Source organism: Mobula birostris, chromosome 11 (genome assembly GCF_030028105.1).
Source record: "Mobula birostris isolate sMobBir1 chromosome 11, sMobBir1.hap1, whole genome shotgun sequence".
In the NCBI taxonomy this organism is placed as follows: domain Eukaryota; kingdom Metazoa; phylum Chordata; class Chondrichthyes; order Myliobatiformes; family Myliobatidae; genus Mobula; species Mobula birostris.
Genome location: NC_092380.1, coordinates 52696945 through 52721921, shown reverse-complemented (window position 1 = coordinate 52721921; position 24977 = coordinate 52696945). Strand labels below are relative to the sequence as shown.

Sequence of the window (24977 nt, the reverse complement as noted above, 5' to 3'; positions counted from 1 at the left end):
CCGCCTGAGCAACGATTTGGATCTGCTCTAATTTGCTGACCAGAGCAACACAGCAGATCCCATCTCATTGGCTCTTCCTTCAGCCCTAGAACATCTGGACAGTGAAGATGCATACATCAGGATGCTCTTCATTGACTACAGCTCAGCACTCCATACTATCATCCACTTATAACTAATCAATAAGCTTCAAGACCTTGGCATCACTAGCTCCTTGTGCAACCCAATCCACAATTTTTTCGCTTGCCCAGTCAGTTCAGATTGGCAACATCTCCTCTACGATCTCCATCAGCACAGGTGCACTACCAGGTTGTGTGCTTAATCCCCTGCTCTACTCGGTAAGCACAGCTCCAATGCTATATTTAAGTTTTCCAATGTCATTAACCAAATCAAAGGTGGTGACAAATCAACACATGGGGGGGGGGGGTCACAAGTGGAGATTTTGAGCAACTTTAAATTTCTTGATGTTATAATTTCAGAGGATCTGTTGTGGATCCGGAATGTAAGTGCCATTACAAAGGATGTGCGGCAGTGCCTCTGCTTTCTTAGGAGTTTGTGAAGATTTGGCATGACGTATAAAATTTCTACAAACGTCCATAGATGGTATGGTGGAGAGTATATTGACTGATTGTATTATGGCCTGGTCTGGAAACACCACTGCCCTTGAACAGAAGACCCTACAAAAAGTAGTGGATATGACCCAGTGCATCATGGGTAAAGCCCACCCCACCATTCAGTACATCTACATGGAGTGCTGTTGCAGGAAAGCAGCACCCATAATCAAGGACCCCCACCCACCATCCATGCCATGCTCTGTTCTTGCTACTGCCATCTTGACAAAGGTACAGGAGTCTCAGGACCCACACCACCAGGTTCAAGAACAGTTATTACCCCTCAACCATCAGGCTCCTGAACCAGAGTGGATAACTTCACTCAACCTATCACTGAACTGTTTCCATAACCTATAGACTCACTTTCAAGAACTCTTCGTCTCCTATTCTCAATATTTATAGATATTTCTTCTTTTGTATTTTTAATGTTTGTTGTCTTTTGCACATTGGTTGATTGTCTGTCCTGTTGGTGGCGGTCTTTCATTGATTCTATTGTGTTTTTACTGTGTATGCCCACAGGAAAAAGAATCTCAGGATTGCATATGGTGGCATACTCATCATAAAATCAACACCCTAGAAATAACTGTAAATTGGAATGGAAGGTGAAACACATGAAAATTGCTATCACAGGGCAGTGTACTGAGTAACATGTTTTTGCTGTGGACTTTATTCAACATTACTAAAAGGTAATTCATTTTACTTTCCCGAAGTTCCCTAAATTTGGGATATTTCCATGACAGAAAAAAAGGACTACTTTGAAGGATAGATCACAAGCCCATTAATTTAACATTCAGGTAAAGTCAACATGGTCTTGTGAATGGGAAATTATTTTTCACCATTTATTTCATTTGAAGTAACATACATCAAGGATAAAAATTACTGGATGTACAAATACTTCCAGAAACATTTGATACAGTGCCACGAAGGTTACTGTGGGGGATAAAAGTTCAACATGTAGGAGGTAACATTTTGGCAAGGGATTAGTCTCACAGGACTAACAGGAAAAAGTAAAAATAATTGGGTCTTTACCTTATTGATATAAGCATTGAGTTTGTGCCACAAATATCAGGACTGGAGCAGCAATATTTTCAAGAAAAATTATTTACATGTAACGATCCTAGATATTGTTGCTAATTTTGTTGATGGCACAAAGATAGGTAGAAAAGTCAGATATGAGGAGCAACACTCACAACACGCTGGAGGAACTCAGCAGGTCGGGCAGCATCCGTGGAAACGATGAGTCGACGTTTCATTTATAGTCTCCTTAAATATGCAACATATTTGAGGGGCCAACTGGTTTGTGTAAACTCTTAATCTGGATGTTTACACCTCATCCTCAAGCAATCAGCAAACTTACATAGAAAGATAGAAAGGAATTAGAATGCCCAAAAGTATGAAAGTGAGGTGAATCCAGAATAAAATATAAATATGGAGAAACATCTTGAGTTGTTGGCACAGAGTTGTTGGCACCCCTGCATGCAAGAGTGGCAGCTATAACAGTAAAGCTGAGTGTGTTCATTCTGACCAGCTCTGCAGGTAGTCATGAACATAATTGGGTACCCTGGAAAGAAGGTAGCATTCAGGCCACCAGTGAGATTCTATACATCAAGCCTTGCCAGAGACAAAGAATCAGATTTAATATCACCAGCATATGTGTGAAATTTGTTAATTTTGCAGCAACAGTACAATGCAATAAATGATAAATAAATAAAAAAACAGAATGACTATATAAATTAAGATATGTAGTGCAAAAACAGAAATTAAAAAAACTTAAGGTAATTGATCATTCTAATAGTTACAAGCATCAGATCTGTTCCAACAAGCTAAAAAAAGTCTATTACCTGATCCAAAATATTAATCTATTAGAAACACAAGCTTGAGCATGTCCGAGAAACTAGGCCTCTGCTTGTATCCTGTGATGAGTATGGCTTCCTACAAATTAGTTTCCTCTGCTTGGTGCCTTTGTTCATTGATCACTTCTAGATCTCACGAATCTCAAGACAAATGAGGTGCAAAGTGTACTTAACTAGCTGATGCCTCTTAAGTTTGTAATGCAAAATGCACAATGCACAAACGTAGCTGAAGTTCTGATAAAACTTTTGTACACAATCCCCCCTAATATAAATTCTGTTATTTTCCCTTTTGCAGAAGCATGATACATACTGGATCTCAGTGGTAACCTTTTCAATGCAGGGGATCGTTACCCTGTTTTCAGGGTGCCCCAGCATGCCCAATGGGTGCTCAGCTTTTCTTTGCTCACAGTTGCTTTCCTTTGGATGTAGAAGTATTATCAATCAGCAAGTTTTCCAGTGTACCCAATACATTGTTCAGGGCAATAAGGTTTACTGAATGTTATGGAGTGTAAAGTTATATTACCAGACAAAGGAGAAAGAAATAAACATATAAGAACAAAGTTCAAAGTAAATTTATTTATTTGGAGTACCGTGCTCAGTTCTCGTTGCCGTACTACAGGAAGGACGTGGAAACTAAAGAAAGGGTGTAGAGGAGACTTACAAGAACGTTGCCTGGATTGGGGAGCATACCTGATGAGAATTGGTTGAGTGAACTTTGTCTTTTCTTCTTGGAGCGATGGAGGATGAGAGGTGACCTGATAGAGGTGTATAAGATGATGGGAGGCATTGATCGTATGGATAATCAGAGACTTTTTCCCAGGACTGAAATGGCTAACACAAGAGGACACAGTTTTAAGATGCTTGGAAGTAGGTACAGAGGAGATGTCAGGGGTAAGTTTTTTTACACAAGGAGTGGTGAGTGTGTGGAATGGGCTGCCAGCAACGGTGGTGGAAGCGGGGTCTTTTAAGAGACTCCTGGAGAGGTACATGGAGCTTAGAAAAATAGAGGGCTATGGGTAACCCTAGGTAATTTCTAAGATAAGTACATGTTTGCCACTGCTTTGTGGGTCAAAAGGCCTGTATTGTGCTGTAGGTTTTCTATGTTTCTATTATTAAAGTACACATATGTCACTATATACAACACTGAGATTCATTTTCTTATGGTTATACTTAGCAAATCTACAGAAGAGTAATTATAAGAGGATCAATGAAAGATCAACCAGAGTGCAGAAGACAACAAACTGTGCAAATGGAAATATAAATAAATAGCAATAAATAAAGAGAACATGAGATAATGAGATAAAGAGTCCTTGAAAGTGAGGTAAATGGCTGTGGGAACATTTTAATGATGGGGCAAGTGAAATTGAGTGTCATTATCCACTTTGTTCAAGAGCCTGATGGTTGAGAGGAGGGGTAGTAACTGTTCTTGATCCTGGTGGTGTGAGTCCTGAGGTTCTTGTACCTTTGACCGGACGGCAGCAGAGAGAAGAGAGCATGACCCGGGTGGTGGGGATCTCTGATGATGGATGCTGCTTTCCTACGATAGCGTTTCATGTAGATGTGTTGGGAGGGCTTTACTTGTGATGTACTAGATTGAATTCACTACTTTTTGCAGGATTTTCTGTTCAAATGCATTGCTGCTTCCATACTAGGCCATGATGCAGCCATGCAACATACTCGCCACTACACACCTAAAGTTTGTCAAAATTTTAGGAGTTTGTGGAGGTATAGAATGACATCTAAGTAGAGGCACTGCCATGCTTTCTTCACAATTGCACTTATGTACTGGGCCCAGGACATGTCCTCTGAAGTAGTAACACCCAGGGATTTAAAGCTGCTAGCTCTCTCCACCTCTGTTCCTACGATAAGGACTAGCTCATGGTCTGCTGGTTTCCCTCTCCTGATATCGATATATCCGTTCCTTGGTCTTGCTGCCATTGAGTGAGAGGTTGTTGTTGCCACCACTCAAGACAGATTTTCAATCTTCCTCCTATTTGCTGATTCAGCACTACCTTTAATTTGGCCCACAACAGTGGTGTCATCAGCAAACCTGAATATGGCATTGGAGCTGTACTTAGCCACACAGTCATAAGTGTAAAGCGAGTAAAGCAGTGGGCTAAGCACACAGCCCTTTGGTGTCCCTGTGCTGATGAAGATTGTGGAGAAGATGTTATTGCCAATCCAAACTGACTGGGATCTACAACCGAGGTCTGTAAGAGGTGATAGGCATTCAAGCCCTGCCACTGTTGTTACGCATGGCTATCTCACGGGTGAAGATTGGTGTTCTTAAAAAAAGTTGACTGGGAGGAAGAAAGAAAGATCGATTGATCAAGGAAGAGTAGTCAACGACCATTTAAAGGCAACAGCCTGATGAAATGCAGCAAAGGTGATGAAAATCTCTAGCTCAGAAAGCAGCACCATTATTTATGTGCTGAAAAATAAAGCTGAGAGCAGGGATACAGGTATAATGAAGGCTCCTCATATTTTGCAATGACATAGCCCCATGGTTCACATGCTGTTACTGAGACAAATGCTTTTGTACATGGAATCTGGGGCCTCAACTACATAACAGAGGTGCCTCTTTATGATGCTCCACTAATTTGGTGGGGTGTATGGGGTGTCCAGGGAGGGGTAATGGGCTTGGCATACTTCGCCCAGTGGCAGCTTGTCCTCATTTGGTCCCCACCTGCCACCCAATTCTCACCTGTGGCTCCAAGTAACTGTTTGAAAGTGACAGTGGCCACACCCCAGACCACCACTTCGACAGGCAGGCTAAACGAGGTGAGGGTAGCCAGGAAACTCCAACCCTGATGAGATCGGGATGTGCCCACCCCAGCATGCGAAGCCAGTTCCAGCGACTAGGGGGATGAGATCAACTACAAGATGCAACAGCCAAGAAGGTGGTGCTGCAACGCTACGTGGAGAGCAAAGGACATGACAAAGCACAGAAGGAGTCATGGCTATTTGCTGCAGCTGAGGAAGCCTCCAGTGGTGGTGATTTTTCATACCATTGGACCAACATTTTTTTGAGGCCAGGAGAGTGGAACTGCCCTGGTGCAATGACCTTTTCCCTACTAAACTCCTTCCACAAAGGTTACATTATCGTCGGAAACAACCGACAACCAACACACTAATTTTGTATGACAGGATGAGCAACAATCATTGAAGGCTGATGTCTAAGCTGTTCAGCATTCATAACGCTTTGGGATGTTTTTTTCATGAAATATAGATTTTTTCCTGTCATTTTTCAATCTAAAACGTAGGAGTCTTCTGAGTAAAAACTTAGTTGCTCAAGAAGAATGGCACTTGTAAGAGAGGCTACTCTGAGTGAGAAGCAGAATTCAGTAGCTGCAACTGGAGAGAAGTTCCAGGCCCCACAATCTCCGAGGCCTTGCACAAAAAGGGTATTAATGTAAGAGTGGCATGAAAACAAATTATCCTTGGTCATTAGGACTTTGTGTGACGTCACTTAGAAGATACTGTAAAGATGTGGAAGAAAGTCTTGTGGTTGGATGAGACTAGTAGAACTTTTTGACCTCAACACCAAGTAGCACCAAGTGTGAATCTAATACTGTGTATCGGCCGGGTAACACCATCCTTACTCTAAAGTATGGTGAAGTTAGCATAATGCTATGGGGATGCTTTTCAGCAGCAGGGATTGAAAATCTGGTCATGATTGATGGGAAGATGAATGCTGCTAATATACAGAAAGATCCTGGATAAAAACTATCCAGCCTCTGCCAGGAAGTTTAAACCGGGGAGGAAGTTTGTCTTTCAGCAGGAAAACAACCCAAAGTGCACTGCCAGAGCAACTATGGAGTCACTTTAAATAAAGAAAATTGATGTCTTGGAGTGGCCCAGACACAGCCCTAACTTTAACCTGATCAAACATCTCTGGCAAGACCTGAAGATTGCTGTCCACCACTGCTCCCCAACTAACATGGCACAGCTTGTGCCATTTGGGAAGGAGGAATGGGCAAATCTTGCTCCATCATGTTGTGCAAAGCTAATAGAGAGTCATCCAAAAAGACTACTGGCTGCAATAGCTGTGAGAGGCTACACTGAGCAAAGGGGGATGAATACCTTTGAACTGCTGACATTTCAGTTTTTAAATTTTGTAGCTTTTTGTGCTTTACAATTTTCCCCGTTTGGGCTCTACTGTGAAAAAAGGAGCATGTGATTTACAAATAAAAATTCTCAGTTAAATTGATCAAACTCCCTAGTTGTAATACTCATTTATGCGAACAAAAGGTTGGGGACTGAATACTTTTACAAAGCACAGTATTTATTTGAATCTTTCTGCATAAACATAATAATGATAATACAAAGTAATAAACCTGAAGTACTGTAATTTCAATTTGCAACTAGTAACATAATTTTTAACAGCCATGCAAGTTGATAGAATTGCACAGGACAGTAGGGCATGCAGGTCATCAAGCTTGTGCCAACTATGAAAGAACTATCCAGCTTCAGTGCCCCAGCATTTTTGTGAAAAGTACCTATTTCACTTTTTCAAGTGCAATTTATTTCTTTTTGAAAAATACAACTTGATCTACTTCAAGAAGCACATACCAGATAATAATCCCCAATGCACCTGAAGTTGCTCTGCACAGTTTCAATGTATGATGTTTATGCTGTGAAATCCTATATAGCAGAACATAAAGCCAACATATCAAATTTTGAGCAGGATAGGATCCTGAGGGTTCTTAACAGGATGGAGATGGAGGGAAATGTTTCCTCATGTGGGAGAATCTAGAACTATGGGTGATGATTGTAACATTTTTCTCCAGGTGAAATACACCTTTTGGAATCTCTTCATTAAAAGTGCAGTGGAAGCAGAGCCTTTAAACATTTTTAAGCAAGATGTAGAAAACCTGATAAATAAGGTGAAATATTACCACAGTTAGACTCAAATGACTCCTGGTTACAATCAAATCAGTCTTAAACTTGTTGAACAGCAGAATAGACTTGAGAAGCTGAGTAGCACATCATGGCTCCCATTTGTACAGTAGGTTTGGATTTTTAAAAATTGTTTTCCTGAGAAAGATCATCAGGGTTATATTCAGTTATGATTTTGTTGCACTGAAATTACGGTACTTTTCATCTGATATCGTTGGCTAAAAGCAAGACTTTGAATCAAGAAACATCAACTTTACCTGATGAGGATGAGCAGCATTTAGACCAGCAGTTAAAGCTGCTGGGGTATAGGCTAGGTCAGCTGAACCACCACCGAGAGTAGCAAAGGGCTGATAGGAAAGACGGGAACTGTAGAGCTGGGAGAAAGAAGAAAGGCACAGAAAACAAAGACAGAATCTAAATAGTAATCAGAGTGGGCACACAGGAAACAAGAAGGAAACAAAGGATTGATGTTACTGTAAGACTATCGATTGAAAATTAAAAGTACAGAGTCTGAATTCTGAGATTTTAATTACTATCCAAACATTAAAAATCTTGATCTTTTCAATGATTTCCAGTTCCCAGGTCCCGAGAAACTTATTTTCACTATGGATGTCCATCCCCCACCAGAAGGTGCTTCTTTCTGGACACCAAACCCAACCAGTTCTCCTCCACCACCACTCTCCATCGTCTGGTGGAACTTGTCTTCACCTCCAGTAATTTCTCCTTTGGTTCCCCCCACTTCCTTCAAACAAAAAATGAAGACTGGGTACTCGCAGGGGTCCCAACTATGCCTGCCTTTTTGTCGGCTACGTTGAACAGTCTATGTTCCAAGCCTACACTGGTGTCACTCTCCAACTTTTCCTACACTACATCGACAACTGCATTGGTGCTGCTTCCTGCACCCCCCATGTGGAGTTTGTCAACTTCATCAACTTTGCCTCCAACTTCCACCCTGGTCCATTTCCAACACCTCTCTCCCCTTTCTCAATCTCTGTCTCTATCTCTGGAGGCAGCTTATCCACTGATGTCTATTATAAAATCACTGACTTTCACAGCCACCTGGACTATACCTCCTCCCACCCTGTTACTTGGAAAAATGCCATCCCCTTCCCTCAATTCCTGTCTCTGCTGCATCTGCTCTCAGTATGAGGCTTTTCATTCCAGAACGAAGGAGATGTCCTCCTTCTTCAATGAAAGGGGTTTCCCTTCCTCTGCCATCAGTGCTGCCCTCAACCGCATCTCTTCCACTTCGCGCACGTCTACTCTCACCCCATCCTTCCACCACCACACCAGGGATAGGGCTCCTCACCTACCACCCCACAAGCCTCCACGTCCAGAACATAATTCTCTGTAACTTCCACCATCTCCAATGGGATCCCACCACCAAGCACATCTTTCCCTCCCCCTACTTTCTGCAGGGATCACTCCCTATGTGACTCCGTTGTCCATTCGCTCTCCCCTCCCCACTGTTCTCGCTCCTGGCACGTATCCTTGCAAGCAGAACAAGTACCACACCTGCCCCTACATCTCCTCCCTCAATACCATTCAGGGCCCTGAACAGTCCTTCCAGATGAGGTGACACTTCACCTGTGAGTCTGCTGGGGTCATCTACTGTATCCGGTGTTCCCAGTATGGCCTCCAGTATATTGGTGAGACCCAACGCAGATTGGGAGACCGCTTTGCTGAGCACCTACGCTCCATCTGCCAGAAAAAGTGGGATCTCCCAGTGGTCATCCATTTTAATTTCATTTCCTATTCCAATACGCCAGTCCATTGCCGTCTCTACTGTTGCGATGAGGCCACACTTAGGTCGGAGGAACAATACCTTGTACCCCATCTGGGTAGCCTCTAACCTATTGGCATGAACATCGATTTCCAGAACTTCCGGTAATGACCGCCCCCCCCCCCCCCACCTTTACCATTCCCCATTCCCTTTTCCCTCTCTCACCTGATAACATACCCATCACCTCCCTCTGATGCTCCTCCCCTTTTCTTTCTTCCAAGGCCTTCTGTCCTCTCCCATCAGATTCCCCCTTCTCCAGCCCTGTATCTCTTTCATCAATCAACTTCTAGCTCTTGAATTCACCCCTTCCCTTCCCCCCCTTCTTAACCCCCGGTTTCACCTATCACCTTGCGTTTCTTCCTCCCTCCCCCCACCTTTCCAACCCTGACTTCTCATTTTTCCCTCTCCAGTCCTGATGAAGGGTCTTGGTCTGAAACATCAACTATACTCTTTTCCATAGATGCTGCCTGATCTTCTGTATTCCTCCAGCATTTCGCACATGTTTATTAAAATTATTTGTTATTTTTAAACAAGATTTTTTACCTAAACTAATGTAACCCAATTAAGAGATTCAATCATAAATACTACATCATTCTTCTATGTTAATTCCGCTAGTGTTTCTTCCCCATCACCTTCCCATCAGCTAGTGAACAATGAGAATTCATTATATCTTTACTGGTAGTTGTTGACTTTATGACAAACCACAAATGCAATAGACTGAGGCACCAGAGAGCTTGTATAAAAAAAGCCAGATGCAATTTGCATTTCATTCAAGGAAATGAGGTTTAAACTGGATTGGCAGGGGGATGAGAACCAGGGTATAGGTCAGAGGAAGGGGCAGACAGTGTGAAGGCAGTTGCAGCATATAGAGACTGTGAGTAAGGAGAGACAATGCAGGGCATAATTGCAGTCGGTTGGATGGGTTTATGTGTCTACTTTAATGCAAGGTGAGGAACAAGGGTGATGAACTTAGCAAGTCTCTGTAATGGTCACAATGTCACAGTTCCATGTACTGACAGAGGGCAGGAATGGCTGTTGGATGTTCCAGGGTTTAGATCTTTCAAAAGTGACAGGGAAGGATGTAAAAAGAAGTGGGGGAGTGGTATTGCTAATCAGGAACAGCTACAGAAAAGGAGGAAGTACTGGAGGGATCTTCTACTGAGCCAGTGTAGATGGAAGCCAGAAACAGGAAGGGAGCAATTACTCTATTAGGAGCATTTTATAGACCCCCACAATAGCTACTGAGACACTGAGGTGCAGATCAGGAGGTAGATTTTGTAAAGATGCAAAAATAACAGGGTTGCGGACATGGGTGACTCTAACTTTCCTAATATTGATTGGCACCTTCTCAATGAAAAAGGTTTAGATTTGGCAGAATTTGTTAGGTATGTGCTGAAAGGATAGTTGGCTGGAGGAGAGACAATACCAGATCTGATAAGAGGCAATGAACCTGGTTAGGTAATAGATCTCTCAGTGAGTTGAGTATTTCGGAGACAGTAACCATACCTCTGACCCTTAACATAGGCTTGGAGAGGGCTAGGAGCAGACAGCATGGGATATGTATTTAATTGGGGAGGGTGAATTATGATGCTATTAGTCAGGAACTTGGGAGTGTAAAATGGAAATGAATGTACTCATGGACATGCTTAACAGAAAGTGGCAGATGTCTGGGGAGCACTTCATGGGGTTCTGGATAGGACTTACTATTGAGACAGGGAAAGGATGGTAGGTGAAGGAACCATATCTGAGAAAAGATGTGAAACATCTAGTCAAGAGGAAGAAAGAAGCATAGTCAAGGTTTAGGAGCAAATGATCAGACATTGCTCTAGAGAGTTACAAGATAGCTAGTAAGGAGCTGAAGAATGGACTGGAGAGCTAGAAGGGGGCACAAGAAAGCCTTAGCAAATAGGACTAAGGAAAATCCCACAGCGTTCTACACGTACGTGAAGAACAGGAGGATGACTAGAATTGGGATAAAAGGGGAAATGTGCCTAGAGTCGGAGGTAGACATAGTCATAGCCATACTTTATCGATCCCGGGGGAAATTGGTTTTTGTTACAGTTGCACCATAAATAATTAAATAGCAATAAAACCATAAATAGTTAAATAGTAATATGTAAATTATGCCAGGAAATAAGTCCAGGCCGAGCCTATTGGCTCAGGGTGTCTGACCCTCCAAGGGAGGAGTTGTAAAGTTTGATGGCCACAGGTCCTGGATGAGGTCCTTAATGAATACTTTGCTCTGGTATTCACCAGTAAAAGGTACCTTGATGAATGTGAGGTCAGTGTAAAACAAGCTGATATAATGGAGCATGCAAACGTTAAGGAAGATGGTGAACTGGAACATTTGGAAAACATTAGGATGTATTAGTCCCTGAGGCCGGATGCAATATATCCCCAGGTCACCATGAGAAACAAGGGAAGAGACTGCCTTTGGCGATGATCCAAGAGCCCTCACTGGCTACAGGACTAGTGCTAGAGAATTGGAAAGTGGCAAATGATATTCCTTTCTCAAGAAAGGGAGTAGGGATAATCCTAGGAATTATAGACCAGTGAGTCTTACAGCAGTGGTGGGCAAACATTTGGAGGGGATTATTAGAGACAGAGTAGTCAACATGGCTTTGCGAGGGGCAGGTCGTGCCTCACAAGTCTGAATGAATTATTTGAGAAAAGTGACAAAACATATTGATGAAGGCAGAGCAGTGGATGTGGTGTATATAGACTTTAGAAGGATGCCTCATTCAGAAAATCAGGAGGCAGGGGTCCCAGGGAAACTTGGCTGTGTGGATTCAGAATTGGCTTGCCCACAAAGGCAGAAAATGGTAGTAGATGAAGTGTACTCTGTCTGGAGATTGGTGATAGTAGATTTCCTCTGGGATCTTTTCTGGAACTTGCTCTGTTTTCTTTTTCTAAATGACTTGGATGAGGAAGTAGAAGGGTGGGTAAGTAAGTCTGCAGGTGGCACCAAGGTTGGTGATGCTGTGGATAGAACAGGCTGTCAACCCACCTGAAGACCCATCAAAAGACAACCCTTTATGTGAACATCATACTAGACGAGTGATCACACTATGTCATAGGTTAAAATGGAACATTGATAGGATGCAGGGCTATGCTGAGAATTTCAGATGGAATTCAATCCTGTAAAGTGTGAGATGATATGCTTTGGAAGTACAAACTTGAAGGCAGAATATAGGGTTAATGGCAGGATAGTTGGCGGTATAGACGACCAAAAGGATCTTGGGGTCCATGTCCATAGATCCCTTAAAGTTACTACACAAGTTGATAGGGTTGTTAAGAAGGTGTATGGTGTATTGGCCTTCTTTAGTCAGGAGATTGAGTTCAATAACCACAAGGTAACGTTGCACCTCTATAAAACTCTGGCTAGAACATACTTGGACTATTGTGCTCAGTTCTTGTCACCTTGTTATAGGAAGGAAGTGGAAGCTTTAGAGAGAGTGCAGAGGTTTTCCAGAACGCTGCCTGGATCAGAGAGCATATTTTATGAGGATAGGTTGAGTGAGCTAGGGCTTTTCTCTTTGGAGCAAAGGAGGATGAGAGGTAACTTGATAGAGGTGTACAAGATGATATGAGGCATAGAGTGGACAGCCGGAGACTTTTTGTCTGGGCAGAAATAGCTAATATGAGGGGACATAACTTTAAGGTGTTTGGAGGAAAGTATGGGGTAGTATCGAAAGTATGGAATTGGTTATTTTATATACACAGAGCAGCAAGTGTAGGAGTGATGGTACAGCAAGATACTTTAGTGGCATTAAGAGATTCTTAGATTGGCACATGGATAAAATAAAAATGGACGGCTATGTGGGGTGGAGGGAAGGCCTCATATCATCTTGAACACCTCTATCAAGTTACCTCTCATTCTCCTTTACTCCAAAGAGAAAAGCCGTAGCTCACTCAACACAACATTGTGGACTGAAAAGCCTATACTACGCTGTATTGTTCTATGTTCTATATGCTATCTGGTACTTAAAACAGATTCTGTAAAGTGTTTTTCTTCCAGAAATATGGAGTGCACCTGGCACATGATTTAAACTTCCAGATGGAGGTCTTGGTTCCTGATTTCTCCACATCTCTAGCAAACAGTCTCAAATCAAAAATAATTATGTCCAGAAAATCCATACACTGCTTTGAAAAATCAAGGACTTCATGATTATCCCAATGATTCAACTTCTCTTCCTGTTATATATTAGCCCATCCTCCACATTTCTCCTTCAGCAGAGGATCTTGACTATGTTCAAAAACAAAAAAAAATGTTTCTTCAAAAATGGCCTTTGTAATCCTGACTCCTCACAACAACATCACCATCTTGTATCTACTTCATGATTGCATGCAAACTATGATTTAATCAGATATATAACAGCCTAATCTTGGTGCAGACCTCTGTCAAGAAGGCTATGTCACTGCCCCTACACTTCTAGTCTTATTTGCTGCATTACTGAATTTTACCTAAACAAAATGTCTCCATGGAATGGAGCTAATCTACAAGACAAATGGGAAACTATTCAATTTATGTCACCTGCTCTCCAGATCCAAGGTCATCTCAATTTCAGTCATTGGAGTTTGTGGAGGTCAAACTCCAAGTCACTATAAATAAATTCACTGAAGCATAAGAAAATAGGCCTTACATTTAGTATCTGCAAACCAAGGTCTACCAATCAGCATTTGTAGCATAACACCATTCTCCAGTAAAGGTCCAACAGAGACCCTGGAAAATTGGTCCTCTTTACACAACTCAGAAGGCATGCCTCAATGAATGAAAACATCAATGATGAAGCTTACCCATATCTTCCATGAAAAGGCATGTAATAGGGCAATGTTACAATAGTCATGGGAGATTTCAATATGCAGGTAGATTTGAAAAATCAAGGTTAGTCCTGGATCTGAAAAGACAGACTTTGTCGAATGCCTTTGAGATTTTTTTTTAAGAACAGCTTGTGGTTGATCCTACTAGGGAAAGGCAATTGTGGACTGGGTATTGTGAAATGAACCAGATTTGATTAGGCAGTTTAAGGTACAGGAACTCTTAGGAGGCAGTGATAGAATAGAATATGATAAAATTCACCCTGCAGCTTCAAACGGAGAGACAATAAAGTCAGATTTATTCGTATTACAGTGAAGTAAAGGGAATTAAAGAGGCATGAGAGAGGAGCTGACCAAAGTTGATTGGAATGGACACTATCAAGGATGATGACAGAACAGTAATTTAAAGCATTTAAGCATTTTAAAGCAACCATGGCTGACAAGGGAAGTCAAAGACAGCATAACAGCAAAAGAGAGGCAAATAATATAACAAAAATAATGGGAAATTAGAGGATTGGGAAAATTCTATAAACCAGTGGAAGTTAACTAAAAGAACCACGAGAGAAAAGATGAAATATGAAGGAAAGCTAGCTAATAATTTAAAAGCAGACACCAAAAGTATTTTTCAGATATATAAATAAGACAGGTGAAAGTGCACATCAGATCGCTGGAAAATGACGCTAGAGAGGTTGTAATGGGAATGCAGAAATGGGAGATAAACTTAATAAGTATTTTGCATCAGCCTCCACTGTGGAAGTCACTGGCAGTATGCCAGAAAGTTGAGTGTTTTTAGGGGCAGAATTCACTGTAGTTTCTATCACTAAGGTTACACTTGAAAGCTGAAAGGTCTGAAGGTAGCCAAGTCAGCTGGATGAGATGGACTACACCCCATGGTTCTGAAAAAGGTAGCTGAAGAGATTGTGGATGCATTAGTAATGATCTATCAAGAATAACAAAATTCTGGAATAGTTCCAGAGGACAGGAGAACTGCAAATATCACTCCACTCTTTAAGAAGGGAGGGAGGAAAAAGAAAGGAAATTATGGACCAATTAGACCCACTTCAGTGATTGGGAAGATATTGGAATCCATTAAGGATGAGATTTCAGGGTACTTGAGGGCATAAAATAAAATAGGCCAAAGTCAGCATGGTTTCCTTAAGGGGAAATCTTGCCTAACAAAGCTGTTGGAGTTCTTTGAGGAACTAACAAGCAGGATAGATAAAGAGTCTGTGGATGTTGCTTACTTGGATTTTCAGAAGGCCTTTGACAAGTGCCACACATGAGGTTGCTTAACAAGATAAGAGACCATGATATTACAGGAAGAATACCAACATGGACAGAAGAATGGTTGACTGGCAGCAGGCAAAGGCGGCTATTCTGGTTGGGTGCCTGTGATGTTCTGCAGGGGGCCAGTATTGGGACCACTTGTGTTTTTTTCACAGTTTAAGTCAACAACTTGGATAATGGGACTGATGGCTCTGTGGCCAAGTTTGCAGGTGATACAGATAGGTGGTGGGTCAGGCAGTGTTGAGGAAGCACAGTGCTTGTAGAGAGACTTGGAATGGGGAAAATGGGCAAAAAAAGTGTCTTTGAATATAAATATGGAGAAGTGCATGGTCATGCACTTAGATGGAAGGAATTAAGGCATGGACAATTTTCTAAATGGTGAAAAAATTAAAAAATTAGAGGTGCAGAGGGACTTGTGCATCCTTATGCAGGATTTCCTAACGGTTCGTCAATTGAAGTCAAATGCAATGTTAGCATTAGTTTCAAGAGGACTAGAATACAAAAGCAAGGATGTAACACTTAGGCTTTATCAGGCATTGGTTCGATCACACTGGATTAGTGTGAGCTCCTTATGTAAGAAAAGATGTTTTGGCATTGGACAGGGTTCAAAGGAGGTTCATAAGAATGATCCCAAGAATGAAAGAGTTAACATGAAGGAGCTTTTGATGGCTCTGGGCCTGTACTCACTTGAGTTTAGAAGAATGGAGGAGGATCTCATTGAAAGCTATCAAATATTGAAAGGCCTAGAGTGGATGTGGAGAGGTTGTTTCCTATAGTGGGTGAATCTAGTCAGAAGGCACAGCCTCAGAATAGAGGATGACTATTTAGAACAGAGATGAAGAAGAATTTCTTTAGCCAGAGGATGATAAATCTGTGGAAACTGTTGCGACAAATGGCTGTGGAGGCCAAGTCATTGAGTATATTTAAAGCAGAGGTTGATATGTTCTTGATTAGTGGGGGCGTCTAAGGTTACAGGAAGAAAGGAGCAGATTGGTTAGAGAAGTAATAAATCAGTCTTGGCAGAATAGACTTGATGGACCAAATAGCCTAATCCTGCTCCAATGTTTTATGATCTAATTTAGAATCCTGAAAGTTGAAGCAGTGTCTTCTGCATAATGGATCCATGACGCTCACTTATGGGTGTGCTTTATTCTTAAAATAAAGGGGGTAGATGAAGAGCAGAAAGGCCATCAAAAATAAAAACAGCAAACATAAAAGTATGATATATCAGGAAGTAGTACAAGTTTACCAAGCATAGATTCTAAAAGCCTACAGCCTAGGAGAAACAATATACAAGGGGAAATAAAAAGGTACACAGAACTCTTTAGGGAATAATGTGCTTTGAACGAGAGATCCTGCAATTATAATACCATGAGAATACTGAAGATGAAAGAATTTACAAGATCTCTTCTTTTCCCAAATTCAAGAAACAATTAGAGCAAAGCTGGCTGATATGGCCTTTTTCCATTTGGAAATTGTCCCTGTACAACTGAGTCTGAACTATTAATGCATGTTAAAAAAAATACTTGTACTGACCCCTGGGGAACTCCATTGTACATTTCCCCCCAATTTTAACAACAGCTTTTCATGACTATTCAGGATCCTATTAACTAATCCAATTTCTTCTATATGCTGCTAAATTTCTTTTTATTCCATGGTCTTCAATCTTGTTGGCAAGTCAATTATTAGCATCCAACTGATCAGCTTTTGGAAGTTCATGTTACATTAGCCATATATGCCTCAATACCCTGTTAACATTAAGGAATGAGATTGATCCACAAACCACATTTATTGAAGTGACTGCTAATTTGTCTATGTTGAATTAGACTGTATAATTGTTATTTTCCTTGTAGGTCTTATGTTGGTTTGTATTTTTATATAATTAACTACTTATATGTAATTGTTCAGTGTGTTTTCCGGTGGTTGCCGTTGCGGTTGTCACCCCTATTAAGTCATGCTAAGCTCATTGGTTACACAAGTGATTCTGCTGATGCTGGAAATCCAGAGCAACATACACAAAATGCTGGAGGAAAATGGCCTCATTGTGACAGAAGAGGCGGCTCTGGAGTGACATATCAGAACTGGAATAGGGAGACAGAAATTGAAACGGTTCACCTCCGCCAATTCCACTTTTAGAGATGGAGTGGACTGTGATCCCCCAATTTTAGTCAGGTCTCACCAATGTAGAAGAGGCTGCATCGGGAACACCAGATACAATGGACAACCCCAACAAACTTGCAGGTGACATGTTGCCTCACCTAAAAGGAACGTTTGAGGCCTTGAATGGAGGTAAGGGAGAAGCTGTATGGGCAGGTGTGACATTAGTCTCACTTGCAGGGACATGCGGCAGGAGGGAGATTAGTGGGAAGGAACACATGGACAAGGGAAGCACGGAGCAAAGTGATCCCTATGGAAAGCAGAGAGTGGGGAAGAGGGGGAAGGGAAGTAACGATATGTTTGGTGGTAGGATTCTGTTGAAGCTGGTGAAAGTTGTGGAGAATGATGTGTTGGATGTGAAGACTCATGGGGTGATAGGTGAGATCAAGAGTAACCCTATCCCTGTTAAAACGATGGGAAGATGGGGTGAGTGCAGATGTCCGGGAACTGGAGGAGATGCAGACGAGGGCAGCATCAATGGTGAAGGAAGGGAAACTCCATTCTTTGAAGAAGGAGGACCAAGTGAATATAAAGGCAGGGTGGAAGCTGTAGGCAAAATTGATGAAATTCAGCATGGGTACAAGAAAGTTCTACCAGATGGAGCAGGATAGTGGTGGAAGGGAACTGATTGGGTCTCATGTTGAGTAAAAAATGGACAGCGCTAAGACCTTCTTGATGCAGGATGAAAGCGTATAGGAAATGGACATCCATGGTGAAAATGAGGCAGTCAAGGCCAGGAAATTGAAAGTTGCTGAGGAGATAGAGAGCATGTCAGGCATCGCAGATGTAGGGGGGAAGGGACTGAACCTAGGGGATAGAGTGGAGACGAAGTATGCAGACACAGTGGTCAGTGAGGCGGGAGCAGGCAGAGACAATGGATCTACGCAGACAGTCAAGTTTCTGCATCTTGGGTAGGACGAAGAAATGAGCAGTGCAGGGTCAGGAAACTATGAGATTGGTGGCAGTGCATTGAAGATCTCCAGATTTGATAAAGTTAGTGATGGTGCAAGATTCAGTGGCTGGACGGTCTGGAGTGGGATTCTTTACAAAGGGTAAGCAAGAAGAGGTGTCTGAGCATTGCCACCTGGCCTCAGCAAGGTAGAGGTCAGTCCACCACATTACAACAGCATCCCTTTTATCTGTGGGTTTGATGTAAAGGCTGGGATTTATGTGGACAGAGTGGAAGGCAGTGTATTCAGAGCAGGTAAGGTTCGAGGAGGAGAGAGGAGTGCTTAGGTCGAGTGGTTGTTGGCTCGTCAGCAGTTCAAGGTGAAAAGATCCAGGGTAGGCAGAGAATCAGAGTGGGTTGGCCAAGAAGAGGAGGAGGCCTGCAGACAGGAGGAGGGGTCATCGGTGCAGTGTGGGGAACTCTTGTCAAAGTGGGCTTGGAGATGGAGGCAATAGAAGAGGAGCTTGGCATTGTGGTGGGCATGAAGCTCACTGAGGTATGAGTGAAGGGGGAAAAAAAGATAAGGCCCTTGCTAAGGACAAAAGGTTCTGCCTCAGAGAGGGGAAAGTCAGAAGTGGAGACACAGTAGGGATTAGAGATGGGATGGGGGGGGAAAGAGTTGGTGGCGTCAGAGGAGGTGGGTGGGTTGTGGTGTTCAGGCAAGGTGGGGAGAGAGGAAGATGGAGGCTCTGAGGACTCAAGAGGTGACAGAGGAGCCAGGGAGCCCAGCAGCAGAGAGGAATGTGTTGGCTTGGAGGTGGTGCGACCAAGGTCGAAGCTGGAGCCAGAACCAGAGGCTACGTAATTTGCACCTGAAGGCATCGGGGGTCATTGGGACTAGATTTGGCAATGGTGGGATCCTCGCTTTGGAGCTGCAATTGGCGACGGTGGGTACGTGGGTATCCAGAGATGGAGACGATGGGATCCATTGTTTGGAGGTGACTGACTGAATTGAAGTCTGAGTGAGAGGTGGAATGGGTCACGGTCTGGAGTTGCCGAGGCCATCACAACTGGAGCTGGAGATGGCGGGATCTGCGGTCTGGAGACGGGTGATCTTCCGATCCTTTCTGGCCGCAAAGAGGGAATACAACTGGCAACTGAAGGTGCGGATCTGGCGGAGGATACATGACAGAGGTCCATGGCAGGCGGAAGAGAGAGAGAGGCTCAGAGCTGTGGCGGAGACTGAGACGGGGCCTGGAGGTATCTCCACATAGCAGAGATGATGGTGCGTAGAACCTGGAGGGAGAAGTGGTGGGCAGGTAACTGGGATTCTCAGTGGGTACAGTCTGGGAGGCCTGAAAATAGAGCTGGAAGCTCTGTGGAACAAGATAGCGATGAAGACATCTTGGATCAAAAACATCAGCATCCAACACCTTTGGCATAGCCAGTGGATAGCTGTGAAGATTTGAGGACTAAGGAGAATTCCAGATGAAGTGGACCTTTTGGCACCCATTTTTAAAAAGGAGGTAAGAATTGTTTCAATTTTCTTACCGGCTGAGTGATTGCTAGATCTTGCTTTAATATACCATCTAATGGAAGTTTCATAGTGAAGAAAATCTCTAATATAGATTGCTATGCTAGAAGTCAGTTGAGCACTAAAATTACCATCATGCTCTAATTAAATTTGTACTACCCAGTGGAGTACATAAGAAACCTCTCGATTTGTAATCTGGTGCTTTTGGAAAAAAAAATTAAGATTGCAATCCAATGGAAAAAAACTGCTGTTTGCAATCCTAAGATACTCCGATTACAATCCTATGATATTTTGATTGCAATCCCAAGGTATTTCAATCATAGTCCAAGTATGCACAAAATAAGTATTCTGCGACACTGAATTAAGACAATAGTCAAGGTCGTGAAACTTATGAAAAGGGGAGTTGAATTTCCAGCTATGTGTGAACAGATGACCGAGGGCTTGAGTTCTTACCTGAATAAAGCATTTCAGTTTGTTAAGATTAATGAAAAAATCCAGATGAAATATACCATCAATGTAGATCAAAAGATAGGTGGTTCTTATATGATATTGTGAAGGTATGCAATAAGATCCAGAGAATGTCTTTGGGGAAAGAAGACTGGCTGGATGTTATTATATTATCACAGCGAAGTAAGTGCGAGTGTGCAGGGTTAGAAAGACAAATCTGTGAGCTTAAGCAAACACTTGGTCAATTGGCAAAGGAAAGGGGGAGCTGCGATAAACTACAAAACAGTATGATTGTGACAGTAAGGAGTTTAAAGAGCAAATTTTTGCATGAACTGAATGGGTGAAAGAATAGCATGGTAAGTGTAATTAAATCATGGTACATTGTACAGAGCTTCAAAGCAAACTGAAGAGGTATCAGAACACACAACAGGGGCCTCAAGTGGGCAGTCCTGCCAGTGACACACCTCCTGGAGAAACATTGGATATAAAAACGCAAACACGAGGAAATCTGCAGATGCTGGAATTTCAAGCAACACACATAAAAGTTGCTGGTGAACGCAGCAGTCCCTTCCCCTCCTGTCTTCTCCTATCATTTTGGATCTCCCCCTCCCCCTCTCAATCTCTTACTATCTCTCCTTTCAGTTAGTCCTGACGAAGGGTCTCGGCCCGAAACGTCGACTGTACCTCTTCCTAGAGATGCTGCCTGGCTTGCTGCGTTTACCAGCAACTTTTATGTGTGTTGCCCTACATTGGATAGTCTTCTGAGACAATGCGACCATCTGAACTCCAAGAAATTATGGCAAGGACATGACATGGACCCTACAGCAACCTCTAGTGACTCAAGTGAGGGTGACAATAATGAAACAAGAGGATTGGCAGCTATGACATGGTTTGCTCCAATAAAGACCAAGGTAGTGAAGATATGAAAGACTGAAAATGGAAGCTATGAAAGAAGACAGATGGTTTTCCATCAATCATCTGAACTGGAAAAGATGAATAAATGGTCCAAAGAAGTTGCACATCCTAAAAAAGGAAGTTTGAAGACCTGGGCTGAGCTTCAACATATTAAGAAGAGCTATAAACTGCACCCATATGATGGCATTCACATTTTAGCTGTTATGTTGTCTTCTCAGCAAACCAGACAATTGAGTTGTAGAAATGATGACAACATGGGGGCTGATAAAGAAAATATTAAAGGTGGTTGGGATGCTATTAAGAGGTGGTACTATTAAGTACAGACTCTAATCAAGGGAAGTGGTTGATTGTGCAAGCAAATGTTTCCAAGGATGTTTCTGAATATGAGGAACACTACAGAATGGTGTGGCCAGCAGTTCCAGGAATAAATGAAGATAACATAGAGCACTCTACATATGGCCCCTTGAAGACAATTTTTATGGATGGCTTGAAACCAGATGATGGAAAAAACAGTGAAGCTGACAAAACTGAACTGGAGTAAAGATGGTGTTCCACATAGCGAGCTAGTGCAAACCACCAACCAAGTGATAAGTCTGAGAGATGGCGGTGCATGTGTATCAAGAGGCTCAGTGTCTTCCCAGATTTCGAAAAATAGTGTTAATTTATCTGCTTGTTTCCTGTGTGTTCGCTCGATTCAGCTATGCGAACTACACTTACAGCAAACAGTCATTTTTGGACATTAACTATCAATGCACCAACATAGTTTTGGACTATTCATTCAACTTCGACTAATGACCTCCGGAGTTAGTAAGGACACCAAGGACTTGCATTCAACTTGCTCCGACCGGAAGGGCCCGGTGCCAACATCGAGACCGTAAACAAAGACGGGGGAAGCGTGGAGGTTTGTGTGCTAGGCTAAGGCTAAATCCACACAGGCCAGTGCTACCTAGCATCTTCCTCGCCAATGTTCAGTCTCTGACGAACAAGCTGGACGAACTAAAGACTTGGACCCTTACACAAAGGCAGCTTATGGATGGCAACGTCATGTTTTTTACGGAGACGTGGCTAAACAGTGATGTCCCAAACAACAAGGTGGAACTGGAAGGGCACACGGTCTTCAGGGCTGACAGAGCTGCAACAGCGACAGGTAAAAGTAGGGGAGGTGGTTTATGCATCTATGTGAATCAATTATGGTGTACTAACTCTACCACTGCTGACACTTATTGCTCTGCTGATCTGGAATACCTGATTATTAAGTGCAGACCTTTTTATCAACCTCGAGAGTTTACATGCATCATTGCTGTCGCAGTTTATGTTCCACCGGATGCTAATGCTAAAGTAGACATGAAAGACCTCAGTGCCCCTATTAGCAAGCTGCGGACATTGCATCCAGACGGAGCCTTTATTGTCGCTGGGGACTTTAATCATTGTAACCTATGTACCGCGCTTCCAAGATTTTACCAAAATGTATCATGCACCACAAGGGGAAATAAAACGTTAGATCATGTCTATACAAATGTGGCTGACGCTTACAAAGCCACTACCCTCCCCCACCTGGGACAGTCTGACCATCTTTCATTGTTTCTGCTTCCCAAGTATAGCCCGGTCATTAAACGTGTGAAACCCACAATGAAGACTGTTAAGATCTGGCTGGAGGGTGCTGACTCTGCTCTTCAGCACCAATTCCAGCACACAGACTGGAGCACGTTTGCTGCCCATGCCACCACAGACTCTCAGGTTAACATTGATTTATATACCAACTCTGTCCTTGAGCACATCATCAAGTGTGTAGATAGAGCGACATCACAAAAACAAATAAAAGTTTTCCCCAATCAGAAACCATGGATGAACAGAGAAGTTTGCCTCTTGCTCAAAGCCAGAGATTCAGCCTTCAGGTCTGGAGACCGAGAGGCTTACAGCTCAGCCAGGGCCAACCTGAGGAGGGGAATCTCTCAGGTTAAACACATATACAGACAGAGAATTCAGGAACATTTCAACTCCTTGGAACCCCGGCACATGTGGCATGGCATACAGATTATTACAGACCTCAAACCACCTAGTACTGTGCCCCCTTCCAGCTCTGTTTCCCTCCCTGATGAACTCAATTACTTCTAAGCTTGCTTTGACCAAGAGAACAAGGAGGTCACCCTCAAAGCGGATCTCCCACCTGGTGAACTGCCTCTCTCACTTTCCACCTCTGATGTTTGCGCCACCCTGAGCAGGGTGAATGTACGGAAGGCAGCTGGTCCAGATGGAATACCTGGCTGTGTGCTCAGAGTCTGTGCAGGGCAGTTGGCCGGGGTCTTCACGGACATTTTTAATCTGTCCCTGGCCCAGGCAGTTGTCCCCACAAGCTTCAAGATCGCTACCATCGTGCCAGTGCCGAAGCATTCCACTGCCACGGGCCTGAATGACTTCCGCCCAGTTGCACTCACTCCCATCAATGCAAAGTGCTTTGAGAGACTGTTTCTATCACATCTGAAATCCTGTCTGCCCACTACCCTGGACCCCCATCAACTTGCCTATCGCACCAACAGGTCAACAGAGGACGCCATCTCCACGATACTTCACTCTGCCCTGACCCACCTGGACAGCCCCAACTCTTACGTCAGAATGCTGTTCATTGACTTTAGTTCGGCATTCAATACTGTGATCCCCTCCAAGCTGATTGCCAAACTTCGCCTGCTTAGTATCAGCACATCCCTCTGCAATTGGACCTTGGACTTTCTGACTAACAGACCCCAATCAGTTAAGTTAGACAACCTCTCCTCCTCCACTCTCACCCTGAACACCGGCATGCCTCAAGGATGTGTGCTGAGCCCTCTTCTGTACTCCCTTTTCACCTATGACTGCATTCCTGTACATGGTTCTAACTCCATTATCAAGTTCGCAGACTTGATGGTGGTTGGCCTGATCAGAGCGGATGACGAGACAGCCTACAGCGACGAGGTCCAGCACCTGGCCGCGTGGTGTGCCAACAACAACCTGGCCCTTAACACCCAGAAGACCAAGGAGATCATTGTGAACTTCAGGCATGCTAGGAGCCACACTCATGTCCCCATCTACATCAACGGACCTGTAGTGGAGCGTGTATCAAGCTTCAAATTCCTTGGTGTCCACATTTCCGAGGATCTCACCTGATCCCTGAACTCCTCCCTCCTGGTCAAAAAGGTGCAACAGCACCTTTATTTCCTGCCGAACGTCAAGAAAGTTCACCTTTGTCCCAGGATACTGACGGACTTTTTACCGCTGTACCACTGAGAGCATACTCACCAACTGCATCTCAGTGTGGCATAGCAATTGTCCCGTATCAGACCGCAAAGCACTCCCTCGTGTGGTGAAAACTGCCCAGCGGATTATCGGCACCCAATTGTCCACCACTGAGAACATCTACCATAAAGGCTGCTTGGGCAGGGAGAAAAGCATTATCAAGATTGCATCTCACCCTAACCATGGACTTTTTACTCTCCTCCCATCCGGTAGGCACTACAGGAGCCTCCCCTTCCTGAGGCTGTGACCCTGCTGAACCTCACATCACAGCGCTAAACAGTACTGCGCCCATATTGGACTGTCTCAGTACTTTTATATTTGTGTGCTGTAGCACTTACTTTTTATTTGCAGTTATTTTGTAAATAACACTATTCTTTGCATTTCTGGTCAGATGCTAACTGCATTTCATTGGCTTTGTATCTGTACTCGGCACAATGACAATAAAGTTGAATCTAAACTAATCTAAAAAAAGTAGAACATGATGTCGAAATCCAAGTAAGATTATTGCAGGTGGGTT

At 43.2% G+C, this 24977-nt stretch overlaps 1 protein-coding gene across 5 annotated transcripts in view; it reads right to left on the bottom strand.

Moving 5' to 3' along the window:
• The window catches only part of atg13 (ATG13 autophagy related 13 homolog (S. cerevisiae)), a 128993-nt gene that overhangs the window by 19965 nt on the left and 84051 nt on the right, over positions 1 to 24977 (bottom strand). For 3 of the 5 annotated variants that reach the window (XM_072272242.1, XM_072272239.1, XM_072272245.1), the window contains one exon: positions 7618 to 7734. The exons of the other annotated variants lie outside the window; for them this stretch is intronic. In XM_072272242.1, coding sequence (XP_072128343.1) covers positions 7618 to 7734 — 117 coding nt within the window. The remainder of the gene's footprint in view (positions 1 to 7617; positions 7735 to 24977) is intronic. 5 annotated transcript variants of the gene reach the window in all.